At 43.5% G+C, this 18422-nt stretch overlaps 2 protein-coding genes across 2 annotated transcripts; one reads left to right on the forward strand and one right to left on the reverse strand.

Annotated features, from left to right (window-relative positions):
* Positions 1 to 385: 385 nt before the first annotated feature.
* On the reverse strand, positions 386 to 5265 carry vps18 (VPS18 core subunit of CORVET and HOPS complexes). Its single transcript, XM_076084075.1, has 9 exons — positions 4844 to 5265; positions 4555 to 4696; positions 4313 to 4404; positions 3904 to 4154; positions 3462 to 3815; positions 2093 to 3355; positions 1805 to 2014; positions 1408 to 1644; positions 386 to 1255 (listed from the first exon to the last, which is right to left on the reverse strand). The coding sequence occupies exons 1-9, from the start codon at positions 4944 to 4946 to the stop codon at positions 959 to 961; spliced, it is 2949 nt and encodes a 982-aa protein (XP_075940190.1). The 5' UTR covers positions 4947 to 5265; the 3' UTR covers positions 386 to 958.
* A 329-nt stretch (positions 5266 to 5594) lies between these two features.
* rhov (ras homolog family member V) lies at positions 5595 to 8838 on the forward strand. The gene is made up of 3 exons (XM_076084689.1): positions 5595 to 6179; positions 6453 to 6511; positions 6881 to 8838. The coding sequence occupies exons 1-3, from the start codon at positions 5975 to 5977 to the stop codon at positions 7325 to 7327; spliced, it is 711 nt and encodes a 236-aa protein (XP_075940804.1). The 5' UTR covers positions 5595 to 5974; the 3' UTR covers positions 7328 to 8838.
* The last annotated feature ends 9584 nt before the right edge of the window (positions 8839 to 18422 follow it).

Raw genomic sequence — 18422 nt, forward strand, 5'->3', positions numbered from 1 at the left:
ATTTGTAAAGTTATTCTGATGTCAAGAGTTGACAGTGAACTCCAGTATTAATTTTTTTACATATAAATGTATAAACATGTATTGCCATTTATAATGGCAATTATGTGATACACACAAAATGGCCATGGGGTTGGTTGGGATCCAAACAATGCTTTTAGTCCCAGTAGCCTAAACTCAAGTCTCCCTAAACACACCTTACGCCAAACCATAAGTTAGTCTGCCCAAGTATGGTGTTGTTCATACCCTGCTTCAGCTGGCTGACGAGCTCTTATTTTGTACTCCTACTGGCAGCTGCAGAAGCCCTGCTGAAAATATGATGAAGGGTATTGATTTCTCAGTCCAGATAAATATTTATTACATGTAAATAACAAGAATAACAAGTGCATCCGTGCTGACAAGCTTTAATGATCCACAACTGAATTGCAAAACAGGGAACAGGTGAAGTAAAAGTTTGATGATCTGCCCCACATTAAGTGTAAGATTAAACACAGAGCTGAAGAGTTGAGTGGTTGAACTGAGGAAGCACAGATAGTGTCTAAGTGCAGGTTATGTTTCAAATAGACAAAACAAGTGCATAACCGAATGTCATTAATAGACGAATAGTGCAGTTATATTGCAGATTCTAGCTTTTTAATTGTTTGTCATAATCAGAGGTTCAGCACATTGTATGCACTGTACAGCCCAAGCAATATTTTACATCAACGCATTATGTTGTATCATTTCCCACAATGTCCACCTTTCACTAAACACTCCCATACAAAGTGCAAAGGTCTTCCATACTGCATACTGCCAACACAACAAGTGTATTCTGGTAGAGAACAGAAGCTGATACAGTTGTACACAGTAGGCACTACTGACAGGCAATCGGGTGAATGTCTGTTTCCACTGAACGGGTGACGTTTCCTTGACATCAGATGGTGCGCTGTTGTGTCTTTTCACATTGAGAGGAGGCCCTCGTTCATAGCCAGCTGGATTTCTCCTCCTCAAATTTCTGTGGATTGATGAAAGGCTCGTCGATGGACTTGATCATCAGTTCGCCGCAGTACACGCACTCGGACGCAATGATGTCATCCATGTCGGATTTTATCTGCTCGCGACTCGTGCCTGCGTTGCCCTTTCCCAGGCTGGACGTGTCTCCTTCGTCCTTGGGCGCCGGGCGGTGTCGAGACTTGGAGGTTTGCGTGGTCGCGGCCAGCTTTTTCTGCAGCTCCTCCAGACGACTCTGCTTAAAGGCCGTCAGGTGAGGGGTTACTTCCTAGAAGGTAGAATAACAAAAAGGACACATATCAATTATTATTACTACACAAATGTTGTATGGGCATTTTAAAAAGATAGTGACTGAACGAAGAGTACATCTTATGTGCGCAGCGGCACATATTGACAAAAAGCAGTATGGAAGTGAGTTACCTGGAACAGGCAGTCATAGTGGAACATGTGTCCGCATAGGAACAGATAGAAGGGCCTGTTGAGCAACGGGAAGTCACACGCAGCACACTTTTGTTGGGAATCCACGACGCCATATTTGTTCCTCATTTCCTGGATGTCTTCTCTGATGCGTTTGGCACTCTCCGTGGCCTCTTCCATTTCCTGTTTCAGCTCCTCGATGTGCTGGTTGTACTCCTCCAGGGAGCTGCAGATGGCCTCCTGAGAAACCAGTGAAGTACATTCATTTGAAGAAATCTACTATATTTGTATGTTAACCATACATTGAATACATAGTATCAATAAGGGGCTGTAGGTGGTTTGATTATGTGTATTTCTTATTAATACTAAAAACAAGAAAAGGAAATATTTTATTACGGACCTTAAAATGGTCAATGGTGACAAAGTCTGGGAAGAAGGGCAGGATGTCTTCAATCTTGAGCAGGTTGCAGCTGGACAGACAGTTCATGGCTTTCTTCACATCTTTCTCCTCCTGCACCACATGCCGGGCAATCTTCAGCCAAAGCTTTTTCCTCAGCTCCTCGTCATCTTCAGGCAGGTCTGCACATGACTTGGCCAAGTCTACATCTACCTATGGACGGGAAATGCATTGTAAGTTAGTGGCATTCGTCAAATATTTGATTAGCATTTATTTACATGGAACACTTACTTGTAAAGCAAGATCCACTGCCTCCTCATACAGTTCCATAATCCTATAAACCAGCACACAGGCCCGGAGGTAGCCGTTTTCGGCACACAGCCTGAGGGCGTACTTCAAGTCATAGTGGATCTCTGAGGCGTGTGTGCCTGCCTGCTCCAGATACCACAGCAGGGAGTCCGGCTTGTACTTGGCATAGAGAGACAGCAGGTAGTTGTGGATGGCCTCCTCCGTCACGGTCAGCTCGTACACGCAGAACTCCATGTAGCGGATGGTTTCACTGATCTGCTGGGTGCTGCCCATCTGGCTGTAGTTCATCAGAGCTGGAATGAGCTTCTTTGGGTCCAGCCGCTTGCCCATCTGGATCCACGCGTCCACCACTTTTTTGGGAATATGCTGCATGAGGACGGGGGAGAACTTGTAAAAAAGCTTCTGATCACAGTGCTTGGAGAGCACATCCAGAGCAGCGCTGTAGTCGTCGTGTTGGCAGTAGTGGGATATCACTCTCTCATAGTCCTGCATGACGACTGAGAAGTACACCATGTCGTCCACGTTGCCGTGGCTGGCCAGCAGGTCGTAGATTGTGCTGCGGTTGTTGTACAGGCACTCCTTATGCTTGGAGCTGCTGAGGAATTGGCGAAACTCCTCGCGGGTCTCCTGGAAGACGAGGCTGTTGCCGTCGCTCTCCAGCTGGCCGAGCCGGTTCAGGTAGAGCTCGGCCAGCCAGGTGACCAGCAGGGTGATCTGCGTCCTCTCACTCGGTTTCAAATTATTCAGCTTCTTCAGCAGGAACTCCTTCAGGGCTTCCTCTTGTTTGGCTTCGATGAACTTGAGCGCTATCTCCTCAAAGTAGTTCTGTGTCAGGGCGTAGCACTTGGCACTCTCGATGTATCGCTTGTTCTGGAAGCAGTGCTCGGCCTCCTTGGCGAGCACCATGTCCATGCACTCGGGGCGGTCTCGGCAGTACTCCTTGGCCAGGTCAAATTTAGTCATGCTCATGTACATCTGCCAGACGTCCCGGGCCTCGCGTTGGATGTGGTACCGGAAAACTGCCCGCTCAGTGTAGATCCACACCAACCCGCCAACCGGGTCCTTGATCATCTTCTTGAGGGCGCCAAATTTATCTGGGAACACATCCTCGTATACCACCTGTCCATTCAGAGTGCAGATGGCTTTAACTCGGTCATGGAGCAGCAGCAGGAAGTGGAACTGCGTCAGCACAATGGAGATGGGCTTGTTGAGACTAAGGTCGATGTCAGGGGTGTACTCCCATACCTGTTTCATTAGGAGGGAGAACAAATGGAGAAGAAGTATGTGAAACATACAGATAAACAACGGTGAATGTGGCGAGGGTAGAACTCACACACACAAAGCTATTTACCTGCACATCACTCAGCAGGGAATCAGGCCTGACATAGTCCAGCTGACCATAGAGGACGCCATTACCCATCATCCAGGCGAACGCCTTCGGGGAGTTCCGGAGCTTCGGGGTGTAGAAGGTGATCTCGCTGTAGCCCATGTTGGCTGGAAACTCCTGGAAGCTGGGCAGCAGGTCGTGGTTCTGGCTGAAGACGGAGCTGAAGCCCTGCTGCTCTGAGCCCTCGGCCACCTTACCCACAAACTGGAACAGGCGTTTGCGGGTGGTGGCGATGATTAAGTACTTGTTCTCCGGGCCCCGCTCCACCTCCAGGCAGCAGACTGGTGCAGGTTTCCCGTCCTCCTCCAGGGAGTGGACCTGTCTCAGGAAGAGAACGTGATATTGTATATTGAAACTGGATGACACATGCTAAACACACATAACAGATGACCACACGTGCTCGGACCTGTTTGAAGTATTGATCCGGATTGGTGTTGAACAAGCTGCCCTCAGTTGCGGAGATCTCCGCCTCAAAGATGATGCCTTGACTGGTGCCGACAAGTACGGGTCCCGTGTTGGTCTCACTGCCCAGCATCTTGTTCCAGCCCACGCTCTCGATGAGGTGGCCTCTCCAGCGGGACAGACTGCGCACCTTCTGCGTGTTCCTGTTCAGGTACAGACACTCACTGGTGCTCAGGCAGATCAGCAGATGGGAGCCTGCAGTAGGGAAAATATGGAGGAGGATACCGCTGCTGCTGTTAATAAATCATAACTACGATGCTGCCGCATTAATCATTATAATAGCATTCAATTTGAGTCTTTAAGATGTTGCTGCAGTCAATATATGAATATGCATAATGTTTTGTTTTTCTCACCGGTTGGGTCCAGGAACAGTCTGTACACTTTACTTTCATCTTTCCTTCCTAATTCAATCTGATTAGGCTGATCTGGCTTGGCCAAGTCAATCCTGCACAGAACAGAACAGAACATGAAACATCAGTATCTTGTATCAGTTGTGTTGACATCTCTTTTGGGAGGCTCCAATCAACAACAGCTAACAGCAGAGGAGTACAAACACCAGTGAGCATCAACAGTGTTTTATGATAATGTTATTTGCCTCAGCAGGGTGTCCTTCCCCAGACTCATGCACAGCTGATTGTTGCAGACTGCAAGATGGTTTATCCTCTCGGGCGGAGTGAAATCGATCCTCTGCTTGTTGAATATCGGCTTCTCTTCCTCAAGTCTCACATTCACAAAGCCTAGATGGGGAACAAGTGCAGCGTGAAGTCATTTAAAGCACTGAGTGTGCTGCTTTAACGTTCATTAAAAGGTGGGAATAACGTTATAGCATCCTTGCAGGTAGCTTATCAGACGGGAGCATATCCACAGAGAGGAGGGCGACCTACCTGAATGTGCTATCCCGATGTTGGCAGTTGACAAGCTGCTGTGCTGCTGCGTACTTTGCCTGGTGTTTTGCGAGTCCTCGTACTCTTCCAGAATTGACGCCATGGTTCAAATGTACCTTATTCCACCTTATTTCACTACCTTTAAATTAATTATCTACATATATATGCAATGACTGGCGAAGAGACAACCCTAGTGCGACATAGCTAAACAGCTTTAGCTAGCTAACTCAACCTCCACCCGTTATAATGCTTCCTGTCTCCGCGTGCATCTAAATTCAGGAGCTAGACGTAGGGTGTAATATCTTACGTTGCCGTAAACACGGGAATATTCGACAATTTCAATCATTCGTGCTACTGTAACAACTAAAGTAGCTTCCGACTACACAGCACAGGGTGGACACGGATAATCAGGTGACACACGGAGTCATGTGATCACGTTTGATGTAGTGCTTCTCTTTGACGCTGGGGGGCGCTGTTCGCCCACATTTAGAGTGAAGTGGTTTGTGATGTTGAGAATTAAGTAGCATAGGAAACTTATTTTAAATACTCCTATTCACCTCAATGGCAATGCTTTTTCAGTGTTAGTATTATTTTAGTGCACTATAATATAATTTAATTTTAGCATTGATTGTAAATCATTAACTTTGTATGTATTATGTGCAGTATAAATACATTGTGCAATACAAAAACTATTCTGTCTGTATATACAACATTTATATTAGTTAATCGATTTTTTACTTATTTAATATTCTTTAATGTTTTATTACTTATTTATAATACTTGTTTTGATCTTGTTTTTTACTATGTCTCTTGTTTGCTGCATCCACTATGCTGCTGTAATCCTGTAAATGTCTTCACTGCGGGACAAATAAAGGATTATCTTATTTTATCTCTCTCTCTATATATATATCTCTTTATCAGTCTATCTTTTTCTCGGTGGGAGTGTCTATGCAAATCACAACCTGTCTGCGCACTATCTTCCCCTAAAGCTCTCCTTCCCGCACATGTCGCCCGTCAGTCAGAACAGGATAGGCAGCCTAGGTGGTAAGTGACAGACCATCTTGTCTTCTCATCGGATCAGATCAGTGAGGGAGAGCGTCCGCGTTCACAGGTTTCATTTTCCGGCTCGACATGCCACCTAACATGGATTACTTCTACAACGAGTCCCGAGTGCCCTCCGCTTGCGGGCTGACCCGGGAGGATGAGCTGGAGCCCGGTGTCATCAGCTGCATGCTGGTCGGAGACGGAGCCGTCGGGAAGACCAGCATGATTGTCAGCTACACGTCCAACGGATACCCGACAGAGTACCAGCAGACCGGCTTTGATGTCTTCTCCGGTGAGTGATCATACAGCAGTACCTCGACTTTTTTTATTTATTGTTATTTTTGGGATAATATAATAGTAAGGAGTCAGTTGTTCTATTAAGAGTAAGAATGGCTTTCATTTGCATGAGTGTGTTGGCTTTGGTTCAGTGTTGACTGACCCTGCTTTGAATGTTTTTACGTTTGATTGTGAGCATGCATGTTTTGTTTGATGTGTGTGATTTTGTTGTTTGAAATAAATTGAACTAACTCGATGCTGACTGATTTATGTTGTTGCTTTTCAACAGGTCAGGTCCAAGTCGAAGGATCTCCGGTCAAAGTTCAGCTTCTGGACACTGCTGGACAGGTAAGACTGTTTGTTTGTTTGTTTGTTTTCAACGAGACATTATGTTACTTTTTCCTTGTAGTCCCAACTTGCCATCTGTTTGCTGTTGTTGAGTTCATTGTTTCAAGTGAAGTGACACAATATATAGTCTAATAACATGAACTCCTCATTGTTAATATAGGCTAATATTCAGATTTGTTTTGTTAATGTCATGAGAGCTGAGCTATGAAGGAACTTCATTGCTTCATCCACTATGTGACTCTGTCACATGATGTCACACTGAATGTTATTAACTTTAACACTAGTGAATCAGTCTCTCTCACTCATCCCTCCATCATGTCTGCACGTAGTCTGATTGACACTAACCTGTGCTTCCTGTCTTCATTTCAGGAGGAGTTTGATGATTTCAGAGCTCTGTCCTATGCTCACACGGACGTCTTCCTCCTGTGCTTCAGCATGGTCAACCCCACCTCGTTTCACAATATCACCAAGAAGTGGGTCCCGGCGATCCGGGCTTCTAACCCGTCCTCGCCCATTGTCCTCGTTGGGACTCAGTCGGACCTCTTGTTGGACGTGAACGTCCTCATCAACCTGGACCGATCTAAAGTCAAGCCCATCCTGAGCTCCCGGGCCCGGAGCATGGCTGAGAAGATCAGGGCCGCAGACTACGTGGAGTGTTCGTCGCTCACGCAAAAGAACCTGAAGGAGGCGTTTGATGCGGCCATCTTTGCCGCCATTAAGAACAAAACCCGCAAGTCCAAGAAGAGGAGGTTTTCAGACAGACGCACCAAAGCTTTCTCCAGGTGCAGCTGGAAGAAGTTCTTCTGCTTCATCTGAACTCATGAACAAGACTGCTAACCCTGTGGGTTGTGGACAACAAAACTTTTAATTTATTTAACTCATTTTACTTTTGCGTGCTGTCACGGCTCTGATTTGTGGCAGTTTAGCATCCTTCCCTGTTAAGTGTTTTGACTTATATTACTCTGGGATGCCAAATGGTGCAAGGGGAAACAATACATGAGCACGGGTAGCATTGGGAAGTAACATCTGCGGGGACGGCAGAGAGGATTCTGGGTGTGGTTTCACACTCCAGCAGACAGACACAGGACAGCAGTGTTGTTTACATTATATTCAAATGTAGATTGTTCCAGGTAAATGGGGGGGGGGGGGGGGGCATATGTTTCATGTTAAAATCAAAGTGTACGTATGCTTTCATGTGTACGCATCACTGGTGGGCAGTGAATTGAGACTCGAAAGGAACATATCAACATACAGCCACAGAGAGAAAGCACTGGTCACCATGTAGATGTGGTGGATTTGCATGCTGTGCTTTGCTGCCTGCTGCAGCCTTACATGTAAGAGAGAGAGAGAGAGAGAAACAGAAAGCGTCCAGGGCTGGGGTTTGAGCTGATGGGCGTCAGCCACTTCTCTGTTGTATTCTCGCCGTCTGGCTACACCAGCCTATTTATATGCAAGTTTGGATTGCAGTGCGAGGTGCCACTTTCTTACCTGTGTGTGAAAGCTCCCCCAGCCTGGTTTGGGCTTTTTGCCTTCAAGTTAATCACCTGACAATCTTCTCACCCCTGGCATATATGTCTGATCAGGATTTTATCAACTTATTTAACATGAATGTGAAAAAGAAACACGGCAGGATGATTTGTTGGAACAAATGTCTTAATTCCCGCATTGGCACAGGAACTTGTTTTAAAAATCCTCTGAGGTGAGGAGGAGGAGGGGGGGGGGGTCCATGGGAGTGGTAACCTTTGTTTGTTGTTTTTTTTGTCCCTGTCTCCCACCAATCTGCATCTGTAAAATCAAGCTCTGCGGGAGTCTTTACTTCCACCCTGCGGATCCTCTCACCACCACAGTCAGCCGGGCCTTTTTTTATTCGCCCCTCTTTGTTTACAGACTCAACACATTCCTTATCTCTCAATAGCCCAGTGTGTAGAGGACACTCAACAGCCTCTACTTTAATGTAAGTGAAAGGTAATACTTCTGTCTCAGATGCATGTAAGAAAGTGAGATTTTGCCCACCAGTGTAACGATATCTGGTGCATGTACCAGTTTGTATACAAGTGTCCAGAGCCAGGGATAGGCTTTACTATACTTCTTGTGGAAGTCAGCTTAACGTATATGCTATTCTGTTTGTTAAAACAGGTCATTTGTCATGTCTGTATTTGAAATACTAGATAAGACATGGGTTTTTAAATGCATCGATGTACTCCACGTATATTTTGTTACATTTTCTATCACTGTCTTTAATCTGGATTTACCATCTCCTTCTCTAACCCGCGTGTCTTTTGTTACGCGTGGGAGTGAGGTGATACAAATAAAAGAAGTGCAAATTATGGCTTCCGTGTTATGTGTGTTTTTTTTTAGAACAGCTTGCCTGCGATGTTATGACCGTGCAATTCACAACCGATTTACTCATCAAGTCTGATGGTGGCGACTGTTATACTTTCAGGGAAGAGTCTTCAAAAAGGGTCACCAAAAGCACTTAAAAGCCTGGAGCACTGCTCTCTGCAGGGAGTCCGAATAATCCACATCAGCACTCTGGGGTACTTTTCCTGAACCGTCTCTCGGTGCAAGGATATGATAAGTAACCTCTTGCCTCCAGCTGTGCCTCGGCTCGACCGATTCTAATGCAATCCGCATGACTGCTGACGGGGTTTGGCAGTGCCATGCTGTGACTGACGGCTGTGTCGGATTTCGAAAGGGCCAGAGCTATGGGAGAGTGTGATTGAGTCAAAGTCACTGATTGAGAAGAAATAGTATCAGTGTGCTGCTTTATCACAACAATGTAGAGGGCACATTTCTATAGAACTTCATTGACAACATCATTGATGTTTGTCTGGTAAGTGTGACCATGAAAACGATTTAAAACAATGAGCAGAGGATTCTTAGTACAGCAATGTGAAGTGAACATGACCGAGAGAGAGACGTAAAAAGACGAAACACTTAAGGATCTGACGGGTCTGCAATGCATTTGTTCAGAGCAGGGTGGATGAGTCACAGATGAGCGGAACAAAAAAAAAACCACACTTTATTGTCCCAATACATCAGCAGTCTGTTTGCCATTAGTCAGCGAGCCGTCCATCTCGCAGCCGTGTGTCAGGTTCTGTTCGAACGGCAGTTATCAACGGGTTAAAACAGGACATCCTTCGTCTCAGCCCAGTGACCTCCTATGGAGAGGCCACGGAGTGTTTTGTCATCCAAAGGAATTGGACCAATGATGACCTCTGACCCTCAGGGACCAGTTAGTGCCAGCCAAAGCTGGATCCACTGGTATTCTACAGAAGGCTTTAAATACGTTTATGTTAATCAAATGACTGTGTACAATGTGAAAGCAGTCACCGGTATCAGTACAGACTTCAGCACAACACCAGTTTATTACAACCAGTGCCAAATTTTGTTGAACCATTTTCCCTTTCATTAATAGTAATATTGTATTCACCAAGTCAATAAACAAACCCCAGGATAGACAAACTTATTTGAGGGAGAAGATAGGTAAACGATAAAATTATCACCCAAACATTCATCACAGTGTGCAGGTTCAACCTAAACAGACTACCTACCGTAGTTGCATGCACACTGTTCCTTCCACAGAGGGATTATTACCAACATTTTAGGAGTGCTCATTGTCCTTTTGACCTTCAAATAAAGTGATGTACATAAATCTTGCTAAAACACGTCTGATTGCATGTGTTTCTTACCAACATCAGACTTTGTTGTGGCAATGTTTCTATGTTCCAAAATCTGAGAAATTTACACGGTGAGTGCAACGTTACCATGACTGAAAGAAATAATGTAACAAAGCACCGAAAATAAGACCAAATTGGGAAGAATAGACATCTTTATGTTCTCAGTTGTTTTGAAGGATTCGGGGAAACACTGTGAAACGTGATCGCTGTTAATCAAAAGGTTTACGCCGCGTGTGTCTGTGTGTCTGCTGCTCAGCTTAGTGCGAGTGCAGGTGAAGGCTGGAGGCGCAATGGCTATTAACATCCTGAGGGGTAGCAGCCCTGGGTCAAAGCCGGCCATGAGACTCCTTTGGGAAACACACTCAAATGTCATGTCTTATTTATAACTCTTTTCCACTCAAACTCTTTCCCTGTCTTTCAAATGAAATGCAAAATGCAGATTCGCTAGGTTCCTCACTCTAATTCAGAAAAGTATCTTGAATGCATGATGTTATACACTCACACATGATGCAAACACAGACGCTTACACATACAAGGTGTGCAACAATAGTGCACTCATTGAGCAATCGCGAGGGCCATGTTATACAGGTTTTAGGTTCCCAGGAGTTCTGAACTGTTCCTCCTCCTCTCGTTCTCGTCTCAGGGTTAGTCATCTTTTTCTCATCTCCACACAGGGCTGGTCCTTCTCCCAGGATCCCCTGCTTTTTTGCGATTGTGTCAGGAGTAGTCAACCAGCTCTTCCTCTGGCTCAGGGCCAGTTTCACTCTCGCTGGGTTTCACTGTAGTCGAAGATTGGCAAGGAGGCCTGGGAATCAGCAGGTGCACCGACAGGTCTGTCTGGCCCAGGACAAAGCCCATTGGCTCACTGTGCCAGCTCCTCGGCCATCCAAATTGGCAGTTTGAACCGCCATGCTTTGGGGAAGACTTGAACAGCTCACAGCGTCTCTTTCACACAAACAAAAATACTCTCTGTTGTGATATTTGTTTCTGTTATTGTTGTTTTCCCCCTTTATTGGCTGAGTCCGTGTGTGTGATCGGGTGGCAAAGATAAGATTCAAAAATAAGATTGAAGGCAGAAATGACAAAACATAAAGAAAGATTGAGTTAATTTTGCCATTTATTGATTAGAAACTTAATATTTTACCCAAAAGAACTGAAAAACATGTGGCTATATAAAATGAATTACATGTTATTTACTTTTTCCCTATTTCTTATGTAATTCACTTATATGGTTCATCTGCATAGCAAGAGCCAACTGTCAGTCACAACAATAATAATAAACCTCCCATTATTTCTGTCCAAACATAAACTGCCAGTTTCGGTGTCGAGCAAAGCCAGTGAGAATCGTCCCCGTTCTTGACTGTGACTGTGCCCGGAGGCAGCAACAATTATTTCTGTCCCACAGTCAACAGCGAATCCACTGCGTTGTCGTGCAGTTGAGTAACACACACGGGGAGGTTGATGAGGCAAACAGCCTCCAACACTTGCAGACGAGGACAACAGTGGATACTCACAAGCCTTTCTGCTCATTTTTTGCAGGACCCTTTAATGTCTTTGAAACACACCTGGGTCATTCAATCAGATACACGTCTTTCTGCTGTATGTTGTCAGTGTATCTGCAGTCATCAAGGGAGATGATGACTTCAGAGTGGTCATCAGCGACCGCACATGATCAAAGTGGTGCACAGCTGAAGCACATGCAGCTTTGAGATGAAACAATCGAAGGGTTCATTTCGCAGTCTGGGAACGATGAGGTGATTAGCGCTTCAGACAGCCTCATTATGTCACCGACGACCCAAACACATCCAGGACATGTTTGTGTTTTGTGGTGTAGAAGGAGAGGATTTGGTGTGTGATGTTTGCTGCTTTCATGTGCTTTCACCAAAATCCCATTCATATTGTGACACATTAAAAATGGATTGGCTGTGGATGCACATGAATAAGATAATACACATATAAACAACACATGTGACAGACGCCCCAATATAAGCAAAAGAAAACAACAGACTATGCAGCACCAACCTGTAGTTGGTACTGATATTAGCATAGGCGTAAATAAGGTAATAATAATATCCATGAGGCTAATAACTGGACTAAATTCATGTGCAAAGCTAATGTTGGCAGAAATAAATGTGTGCACAGTGTTACAAAATGACAAATTATCAATAGATAACTATAAGACTCGTGCAGTTGTGGCAAAAGCTACTAATTAACCTCCAGAATGTAGCAAATTAAAGCCCCAAATTCTGTTCTCATTCTAATAGACACATATACACATAAAAGAGCATTTTAAAAACACTTAATTAGATTATATGGTAACTTCCTCGTTACTTGTGCATACAGCATGACTCATGACGCTGTTATTTATTGTGAAGTCATCAAGTCCTGTCTATTGTAAGTGCAAGCTTTCTGATGAAAAACAGACGTGATCTGATGAAAAGTGTCACAATCTTAACAAGCCACTCATCCTCATTCTCCTGGAGATCTCCGGTAAACGGCCGCGTTATCTTTCCAGAACAGAGAGATCTAAACACTTTCCTTCTGATTTGAATTAAAAGAGTCGACTATCTGTTGTGAGAAGTGACACAACTAGGCGTGTGAGATACACATTGGTTGTAGATTAAAGACCCTTTGAGACTTTATTAATGTTTTGACTAACCAGGACATATATTAATACAGAATAAGATTTAAATAAATAAAAAAAAGTAATACAAAATCACATTTTGGCACAATTGCTTCGGTAGGGTTATCCAGTAAATATGTATTGAAATATATTTAGATTACCACTCAGGATGTTCTGGGTCAGTGTTTGCTTCTCTATTTTCTCAAAGAGGTATATATTTGAATATCAAAGGTAGGGTGAATTATAAAGTAAAGATGGCGCCTCAAGCAGTAACATTGAGTTTGCTTTTGTGCACTTTCTCGAGCAGCATCCTAATCCGGGACCAAGCCGGAGAAGAGATGGACAGATAAACAAGATATAACTATGAAAAGTGACAGTTACCAGCGCTCTGAAGCAAATACTGAGAGTCATTTGCATGTGGGACGTGTGCGATTTGATTCGTTGTGAGTCTGTGTATTGGGTGTGTCCATGTCTGGGAATCAAGGGGTTGAGGTGTTCTCACAGTGGCGTTGAGGGGGGTAGGGGGAGGAGGGAGGCAGGGGCTGTTGTGACAACCACACAACGCACATGGTGGCAGTGAAGCAAGCGAAGACATGATGTAAGTCGATACAACCCTTATTGTACCACTTACAATCTCCCACATGCAGGTACAAATACACACATGTACACTGTAACTGATACATGATGATGTGAATACTGTAGTACAGTAGGTAAAAGGTGCATACTAATACTTTCCCCAGAACTCGGTACAAGCAGGCATTGATCACTGTTTGAGTGTAATGGATTCATAACAATTGTTTTATTGTGTGTTTCAGTCATCTCTCTGAGAAAGCAATAAGGTGTGTCTGGACTTGTTCACAGAGAGTGACTGGTGGCTGTTCGGTTACTCAGAGTACAGCAAATCGGATTACTCAGCTCGTCTGTGTCCCCATCATGAAGGAGTGAGTCAATGTGTGGGGGCACCTCTAAGCAGGAAGAGAAAAAAAAACACAGGTTCACGATGATGAATCAGTGTGTTTGAATATCACCTGACCAATCAATGACCAATGAACTAATATAATCATGAAATCAGATGGGATATAGTCAGGCAGCAGCTGCTCCATTTACAATGAATTGTGTTTTTACATCTAAACCTTTATCAATGTTATAATTGGCTAGAATGTTTAGTGAAATGGATGTCTACCTTGAAACACGAAAGAATAAGAAAAACAATTTTTCAAGGAAAACATTGGGAAATATTCCTTCTACGCTCGCAGAGTTACTTCACTTTTTATAAGAAGATAAAACTTCAAAGACTTACTTCCAGACTACAATTATTTTAGATGTGTTTTGTGTGAAAAATAATTGTAATACAATTAATAAAACAATATCTGTCCAATGTAGTAAATGTACTATTTCCCTCTGAAATGTGGAGGAGTAGGACTATAAACTAGCATAAAATGGTAATGTAATAGTGAAAGTAATGTACAAGGATTACATTACATTACATTACATTACAGTCATTTAGCAGACGCTTTTATCCAAAGCGACTTACAATTCAGAGTCTATCACATTTCTACACCGTAGGCACAGCTACGGGAGCAATTACGGGAGCAAAGGATCTCAAAGCTGTACTGAAGTAAATGTACTCAGCATTGTTTGCTAGTCGTACAAGATGTTCTGATTCCCAGAAAACATACCTTTTTCCAGCTGTCCATCCTCTACATAGTTAATATTACTATTACTACTATTACTACAATACTAAGATAGGATGAGGTGGGTATGAGAGGATAGGATTGGGCGGGATTTTCATGTATTTGTACTAAAGGGCTGTTTCTCCCCAAAAGATGCTAAAAGATTAGCAGAAAAATCCTTATGTAAAGACAGTCACAGCTCTACAGAGCATGGTGTCTGTGTTGCGAAATTAGGGGAACAGTGTTCATTTATTCCATGTCAACACACCTGTGACGTAAGGCGGGCCTGTTGAGCACACTGTTTACCCCCCAGCAAAACAAGAAGAAGCTTAAGCTTCTGCAGGAATGCAGACAGCAGCAACAGCTCCTGCACTGGACCCCCGCCCGTTTAACAATATGCTCATTAAGCGGTGAGAAGTCCACAGATTTGATAGCAAAGCTGTTTAGATGCAATGTTTCCATTTCCTTTAGATATGTGACTCTTTTGGGAGTGTGTCCTGCATGCAAGGTCAATCACTGTCAAGTGTGATCGTATTAAAATTGTTTTCTTTTTCTAAATTGTTATCCAGTATTGAAATATATTGGGGTACACTGAAGATGTGCTTGGTGAGTATTTGAGGTATGCATTTTAATATCAATGGTACAGTAAATTATAAAGTAAAGATGGCGCCACAAGCAGTATCAGTGAGTTTGCTTTTAAGCCGTTTATCGAGCTGCATCTTAATCTGTAACCAAACTGAAAAAGAGGCGGACAGATCAGTAATCATAACATAACAGAAACTCAGCTTCCTCAGACTCAAGATAAAGAGATGATCCACATACAGGGCCACTCATAAGGGGGTAAAAGCTTGGGGGGGGGGGCCATGGAAGCAATGGCAATGATAGCCACATTTTCATTTTGAAGCAAAATAAACATTGTATTAAAAAAATAAAGCATGTTTCATAATGACACCTGAAAATGGTACTAATCTGTCTTTTTTGCAAACAAAAAACGTACCTGACTGGCCCCAAATTTACTGATCAAAACTAATAGCTAATGTCTTGCTATGCTATGCATAAATAAGTCTCTTTCAGTTGCGTGTAGAGTATATGTTTAGTGGGATAGAGAGAGTTCACATATGCGTTATATACATTTGGGATGGTCCATTCCCTGGATGCTTCAGATCCTGGGACAGCACGTATACATGGAAACAGATAACCCACAAACTTAAATCAACATTACAATCAGTATTGCCCGCGTCACACAGAACCACCAAGAATCCCAGTGATGACACAAAACAATGTGCAAGCCTTGGTCCAGACTATTTAGCATGGGAGTCGGAGAACATCTACAAGGTCCATCCTATCTGTTACATTTGGCACCAGAGACTTCCAACATTAAGTGTATGCCAAGTGTATGCCAAGTGTAAAGGCCTCTGAAAATACCAAACCTGTGACAATGCACGATTCATACATTTCTTCACGTCTAATAAATCTTTCTACCACACCATGTACCTCCAAAGGTTTTTCCATGAGCTGCAAATGAGGTCTAAAAAACTCTGAGTATTTCCTCAACCTATGTGTTGATTTAGACCGATTTGTCCTTTAAATCGACACTATAAGAACAAATTTCTTCTACTTATGGTGGATCATTTTCATGTTGCATTTACCAACGAAGGAGCACATTTTACACGTTGACAATGTAAAACGCATTCAGATTTTTAAAAGAACTCAGGTTACAGTACGATTATCCTATCTTGCATCTTCATCGTGATTGCACTCTAATCCTCCCTCATCTGTCCCGGCCATTGTCTTTACAGGTGATGTCATTTCGCGTGTGGAGCGCGTGTCTTCGGCATGTGGAAACCGTGTGGCTATTTCTGAACAAGTGACATAGCATCTACAAAATTCACATCTCTGCAACAGCTGATTACAGAGCGGGCATACTGCACTTATCCCTGACACACATATCTGTGAATGCCTATCTATTATCAGATGTGATGAAACATCCCTGTCATTACATTAGTAGGTGTCTGGGGAGTTTTTCAGTGCTGGGATGATTCACAATTAAGACATAAAGCTTCTGGGAAAAGCATTATAGCACCAGCACAATCATACATGGTGTTTGTGTTGTGGTCTGCTTCTCCGCCATGAACCGTCTTTAATAAAGTGACATTTGTTTATTAACGGCCCTTTCATTAATTCATTGCCTTTAAAGTTTTATGCAAACCACATTATCTCTGACTCAATCACTGGTCACAGACACTGCGGCACCACTGAAAGTCAAGAAACCGAGGAGCTGTCATCACACAGCAATGGTATACGACTGATTTGGGAGTGGGAATAGAGCAATGTTATTTGGAGACACACACAGACAATAGAGGGAAAATCAAATCACTTATTTCCAGAATGATATAAGCACAAATACGACCAGAGGATTTGAATATGGCAGTTTAGGCCTGCCCTCGTACGCACACACTAAGCCACACGCTCATACACTTATTACAATGGCTCAAGGGGTTTTTTCTCTGGAGACAAACAGAGAAAACGGATGTGTTTGCAGGCAGCTCCCTGCTGTCAGCTCCCCTGACAGACCTGTAGAGCAGGCTTCTCGCTCTCGTATCCGCTGCCAGCTGGTCAGACGAGAAGTTAGTCTCACTTACCTCACATCTACCTGGTGACGCTGCGAGGGCGTGGCTCGACCATTTGCATTTAAACAGACTAATTCAAAAACTTAAAAGAAGAAAGCTTGGCTGTCAACTTGCCAAATGTTCAACAGGATCACCGAGTTGTATCAACAGTGTCGTTAAACTGAGTTGCAGGCTGATTGAGGTGATAAAAGCGTGGGCAAATATGTTATGGCAGCCTCAACGCTGAGGTTCAACATTGTCACCAGTGAGAGGACAGAAGGAAGGCAGCACCGGGCTTTCCTGTCCAGTGAGGGAACTGGTCCCCGAGCAAATACGAAGAAATGTTCACTTGAAGAAAGAAAACTATGAATCACGCTGGTTGCAAACGTCCAACGGGTTGATGGATTACATAAAGACCAAAGTCTTTAAACATATAGTGATATAGAACAATGCATACAAGCAAGTCTTTGCACTCTAGTCCTAAACTTTGATTTTGGGTCCTTAACAAGTAATAAACCGCTCTTCCCCAAATGCAATGGGATTTGCGTCTCCGTCTGTAGTTTGACCAACACATAGTTTACGCACACGAATTAAATTAATTCCAAATGCCGATCATGGTTTTCTCTGAATATTCCACAGTTATTGAGTCGTTTATTCAAAGTACCCATTTAAGACAAACACAAACATTGCTGGAGATACACCCAGTTTTATGTTTTAGGAAACAAGACGGCAGTTGTATCAAAGAGTTGTAGCATCTACAATGCACCTTTAATGTGGATCACGTTACCAACAAGGTTTCAGAGAGTTTCAGTGTTCCTTTGTGCCAAGAGGACCGGTTCTGAAATGCCACCCAGCAGACCAGGCTTATCCCTCGACCTGCAGCTCAGTCTTATCTGCACTTCATTATGTCATTATGTCATTAATGTGAAGACAGTCTAGTTTGGTGTGGAGAAGGCCGGGAACTGTTGAGTAGATTCTGTTTTCTATAAATCTGCACACCTGTAAATGCCAATGTGAGTTGTCGAAAATCTATGAAAAATGTTTATGGTTTTTATTTTGTGTCTTATTTGAGTATTTTATTCCGCTGTGGTTTGCTTTCTCTTTCGGAGGCTGCATTAGCCTGTCCACAAATTCATTTGGACAGAGAGGTGATCAAGTACATTTTGAGCTTTAGAGAAAAGGACAATAAGGTTCTGCAGTTAGTGTCCCTGAGGAAAGCTCAAGTGACAAAAAGTCAACTGATATGGAGCCTAACGTTACCTGCCCAAAATGCAAAAAAGCAAAACAAAATGCTCGATTAACGATAGAATTAAAATCCTACATGGA

Source organism: Anarhichas minor, unplaced genomic scaffold, assembly GCF_050575085.1.
Source record: "Anarhichas minor isolate MPS153535 unplaced genomic scaffold, ASM5057508v1 ptg000136l, whole genome shotgun sequence".
In the NCBI taxonomy this organism is placed as follows: domain Eukaryota; kingdom Metazoa; phylum Chordata; class Actinopteri; order Perciformes; family Anarhichadidae; genus Anarhichas; species Anarhichas minor.

Bases quoted from the DNA above. Each gene is read 5' to 3' on its own strand.
- vps18 (XM_076084075.1), bottom strand. From the start codon at position 4,946: ATGGCGTCAATTCTGGAAGAGTACGAGGACTCGCAAAACACCAGGCAA. The intron at 4,697-4,843 runs GTAGGTCGCCCT...TTCCCCATCTAG, and splicing joins CATCGGGATAGCACATTCAG to GCTTTGTGAATGTGAGACTT. The intron at 3,356-3,461 runs GTAAATAGCTTT...CTAATGAAACAG, and splicing joins CCCTGCTGAGTGATGTGCAG to GTATGGGAGTACACCCCTGA.
- rhov (XM_076084689.1), top strand. From the start codon at position 5,975: ATGCCACCTAACATGGATTACTTCTACAACGAGTCCCGAGTGCCCTCC. The intron at 6,180-6,452 runs GTGAGTGATCAT...GCTTTTCAACAG, and splicing joins CGGCTTTGATGTCTTCTCCG to GTCAGGTCCAAGTCGAAGGA. The intron at 6,512-6,880 runs GTAAGACTGTTT...TCTTCATTTCAG, and splicing joins TTCTGGACACTGCTGGACAG to GAGGAGTTTGATGATTTCAG.